This window comes from Gossypium hirsutum, chromosome D03, assembly GCF_007990345.1.
Source record: "Gossypium hirsutum isolate 1008001.06 chromosome D03, Gossypium_hirsutum_v2.1, whole genome shotgun sequence".
In the NCBI taxonomy this organism is placed as follows: Eukaryota; Viridiplantae; Streptophyta; class Magnoliopsida; order Malvales; family Malvaceae; genus Gossypium; species Gossypium hirsutum.
The window spans coordinates 9312388-9316760 of NC_053439.1; the positions used below are offsets into that span (position 1 = coordinate 9312388).

The 4373-nt window shown below is 36.3% G+C and overlaps 1 protein-coding gene across 1 annotated transcript; it reads right to left on the minus strand.

Moving 5' to 3' along the window:
* Positions 1-1640: 1640 nt before the first annotated feature.
* Positions 1641-2955, minus strand: LOC107950017 (disease resistance protein RGA2). The gene is made up of 3 exons (XM_016884765.1): positions 2656-2955; positions 2354-2468; positions 1641-2239 (listed from the first exon to the last, which is right to left on the minus strand). The coding sequence occupies exons 1-3, from the start codon at positions 2953-2955 to the stop codon at positions 1641-1643; spliced, it is 1014 nt and encodes a 337-aa protein (XP_016740254.1).
* Positions 2956-4373: the final 1418 nt, after the last annotated feature.

The window sequence follows — 4373 nt, forward strand, 5'->3', positions numbered from 1 at the left end:
GCCCAATTGAACACCAAGATAGTTTTCCCCAAATTTCGACAATCTAATTTCACCCAAAAAAAGCATGGAAGAACCCTAAAAATTGGAGATTTTTTGGCTGATTCCTTAAGATAGAAAAAAGCTGAAAACACAATAAGAACAGAAAATAAATTAGATAAAGATTCAGCACAAGCAGAAATAAAGAAAGAATTGACAGCAAGAAATTAAAAGATAAGTCCTAAGAAGCCTTGAAATCCCGAAAGATCTCACAACTCCCTTCAAACGGCTCTAATCTCCCTCCAAAGAATATCAATGGCAAGAAGAAGGCTGAAGATGGCTCCCACAATCAAAAGATTGTTAAAACAACTTCTAAAAAAAACTCAAGAGAGAATTCTTGGAGAAAAACTCAAAGAGAATTCTGCACTTAAACAAATCTGATATTTTTGATATAATTGAGAAGTTCTTTACAAGGTGGCCAACCATGCCTTTAAATAGGCCTTATAACTAGTCCTAATCTAATTAGAAAACTAAAATAAAAAAAAACTCATAATTATTTTAATATGGAAATTCGGTCAAAGGTCTTTGTTTGGGACTCTTGGACTGAATATTTACATAAAAAATTAAACTAAGTAAATAAATAAATATAAAAATAAAACTTTACAACTTGGGCCACTTTGACAATTTGGCCTGATTTTCAACTAAGTATGTATGGATTTCTTGATTGGGCTGGAAATTTGCTTATTGGGCCTCGCCTTCAAGAATTTGGACTTTTGTGACTCGTATCACCCTGTGTCGCACTCAAATCAAGCTTTTCACAAGACCCAATAACTAGCCACTGTAATGTAGCTACATATTTCAAACCATGTAGCAGTGATACCAAGTTGTTGCATCCACTAAAAATCGATGTATGAAGGGATGTGAGTTTTTGACTCCCTTAAACAAAGATTCGAGATTTTCACACCTTCTAATAACTAAAACTCGGAAGAGATTTCAAGTGTCATAATCCATGAGCACGCAGATCTCGTTGCTTTGTAGTTAGTGATAAAAATCTCAGATTGACCACGTGCCTCATATCCTTAGGCAACTCTTCAATTTGGTCACAACCATCAAAATCCAAAGTCTGCAGTTTTTGCAACTCACAAATGGAGTTGGGAAGTTTCTTGATGTTGGGACAGTTGGAAATGTTGAGTTTTCTTAAATGCTTCAAATTACCAATCCATTTGTGCAATACCTCGAAATTAGACTCGGAAAGATCAAGCATCCGCAAATGTTGGAACCTCTTCAAACATGTCTCAGTAAAGGATTTGCTGCATATTGGAAACTCAAGTGTACACAAATATCCTATTTTATTAAAGAACTTGGAAGCATTTTTGTGGGAAGAATCATCAGAGTAAACAAGGCACACATGCCGAATCCTTGGGACAACATTTTGCTCGAACGAGTTTACTATACAACACTCATTCTTTGCCACGAATGATGCAAGATCATGTAAAAGGTCATGCATTTTAAATGTACCAAAAATAGATGTCATCATAATCTTGAAAAAAAAATCGTGAAAACAGGTCATTCAAATACCGCCTACCAATATTTTTCAGGCTTTTGTTTTTATTGGAGTATTCAAGAAGACCATGAGCCATCCAAAATGCGATCAACCGAACCTCTTAAAAAACAACATCCTTTGGAAACAGTGAGCAATAAGCAAAGCATTGCTTCAAGGGAGGAGATAGTTGATCATAACTTAGTTTAAGAACAGAAACTGTTTCATTATCTTTCTCCATTAACTCCCAGGTCTCGCTATCTCTGACAAGTTTCCACTCTTGCTCTGAAGTTTTGGAGAAAAGCATACTCCCCAATGTCTTCACCACCAGAGGAACCCCTTCGCACTTCTTTACAATTCCTTCCCCGATATCAACAAGGTTTGGACGTTGTTTCTCTTCCCCTTTCTTGAAAGCAAATTTCAGAAACAAGGATAAAGATTTTTCGTAAGGAAGAGCTTCCAAATGGAGTGGGGTGCTTATACCGGTTATCTTTGCAACTTGGCTACTCCTAGTGGTGACTACAATTTTGCTTCCGACAGCTCCTCCTGCAAACAACTGTTTCAGTTCCACCCATTTTCTTCTATCCTCATTCCACACATCATCTAAAACAAGCAAATACTTTTTAGCATTCAAGCAGACTAGCAAGGCCTTTTGTAATTTCTCCAAATTCATGCTTCCAAGGTCCCCATCACTACCCTTTCCAGCTTTAATGGCTTTTACTACTAATCGTTTCAGATCAAAATCATCGGAAACACACACTCACAGTTTCAACTCAAAGTGAGCATCCACAGCTTCATCATTGAAAACCAGTTCGGCAAGGGTCGTTTTCCGCATACCTCCTACTCCAACTATGGGAAGGACAGGTATCTCTTCCTCATCAGCTGGATCATCCTGCGACAACATCTTTACAATTCTTCGTTTCTCTTCATCTCTGCCAATTGCTTCTGATTTCTGCACAAAAGAGTGGGTCTCCCTCTCCGAGCGTCGGTCGTGCCTTCGGCCATCATTGTCTCTCAACGAGATGAAAATTGTTTTTCAATGCAGGAATCTCATGAAATCTCTGATTGAGTTGTTTAATCTTATGGGCCATCTTACATCGAAAAGCAAGTGGCTTTCAGATTGAAAAGAAATAGCTTACCTTCTTTCCAATGGTCCTTTGTTTCAGAAGCTGCTTCTTCAATGCTAGAATTTCAAACTCATCCAATACATCTTCTGCATCGTAACAGGCATCCTTCAACTCTTGTAGCCAAACCCGGAGCTGATTATCATGAACCTGTTTTAGTTCAGCATCTAAAAGCACAGCTTTAATAGTAGTTAAAGTCTTGTGAAGCTTTTCAAGGTCCCGGTGAACATCCCAAGCTAGGCTGATTTCTTGATAGGCAATTTTGATTAGTTTAGAGACTTTTTCAGCTATGTTAAAGGCTAAGTATTCAGCCATGACCGATAGGAAGGAGGGAATATGTCTAATTTCTGTGACGATGGGTTATGAATGGAATCAAGGAGGAAAGCAAAGTAAGAAAGTGAAGAGCAATTGTGAGAAATGTTGACAATCTTGATGCAAATAGTGGAGTTGGATCAACAAATGTCTATTTCGTATTTTGATTTCTTTTTAATATGATCATGAGTGTCTTATATATATTATTTATTTAGCGGAAAAACATGAAACCTTGTATTAATATATATTAGTTATTATCATATTTTAAACTAAAATCAACAAAAGTATTGTATACCTTGATAGTCTCACAGAAACCAAGGATAAATATTCTTTTCCACAAGACAATATGTAAAAGGTCTACCAAATTAATCTAAGAAAGTGAGTTTGGAGACAAATGTGGCAACTCACCAATTTTGAATGGATCCATTCAGTATAAAAAATGTATCTTTCATTTTCCTTAATGAACCTTCCCTTTAATTTCTTTATTTTTTTTGTGGGGGTGTGTGTCATATTCTTTTCTTAGTTAAATTTTGATTACTTCAGGGATATTTTAATATGATTAGAACTCTAATCTTAGCCTATTTAAAGGGGTCTTGTATCCTTGTTTTGATATGCCAATAAAAAAAAAGCTTTTCTTTGGAGGCAACAAGATGTAGCCACATATGAATTTTGGTAAAAGTTTCGTGATAATTATGGAGAGTATTTTATACCTTTTTTTAGTGTCTTATGAGATTTAGGGTTTTATTTTTCGGTTTACTCTTTGGGATTTTGAGCTTTGCATTTGGAGTTTTGGGTAATATACGTTTAGTACATTTAGGTTTATTTTCTCCATATTACACTCTTGTTTGTTTTCTCATTTAGTGAAAAGGCGAAACCTCTTTCGCCTGTGGTTTTTCTCTTTAAGGGTAAAATATGTGTGTTCATTCTTCTCTACTTTTACTTGTTTGTTGTTTATATGGGTCGATTCCCAATAAATTGGTATCAAAGCTAGGTTCAACTTTCGCAGATCGACTCATTCGGTGACACAACAATAATTTTGGATATCGAAAAGTTCAACATATCACAAATTAAAGTTTCTGGCAGTTCCGAATAATTACGGAGGTAACTGATGTGACCAAGGACAAGGGTGATGATTCGTTGTTCTCCACATATAATCTAGTTGAAGGTAGAGTCGTGTCAGATGCCAGGCATGTGCCTGATTTAGAAAAGAATCTCATCTCCTTTTCGTCTTTAGGACTCCAATAGTTCGTATAATGTTTTGAGGTAAGGTTGGTCACAAAGGGTTACAGTCAGGTGGAGAGAGTTAATGTTTTTCCTCCTGTTCGGGTCTTACTGGCTTGTGTTACATTATACAACTTTGATTTGAAGACTATAAGTCTTTCAGTTTCCAAGTTCGAGCAGGGTTTAGACTTGGTTGACAT

What these genes read in the sequence shown, in the direction of transcription:
- LOC107950017 (XM_016884765.1), bottom strand. Translation starts at nt 2,955, where the DNA reads ATGGCTGAATACTTAGCCTTTAACATAGCTGAAAAAGTCTCTAAACTA. An exon ending in AAAGGACCATTGGAAAGAAG is followed by an intron (nt 2,469 to 2,655) that starts GTAAGCTATTTC and finishes TCTTTTGTGCAG; the next exon opens with AAATCAGAAGCAATTGGCAG. An exon ending in TCCCATAGTTGGAGTAGGAG is followed by an intron (nt 2,240 to 2,353) that starts GTATGCGGAAAA and finishes TGAAACGATTAG; the next exon opens with TAGTAAAAGCCATTAAAGCT.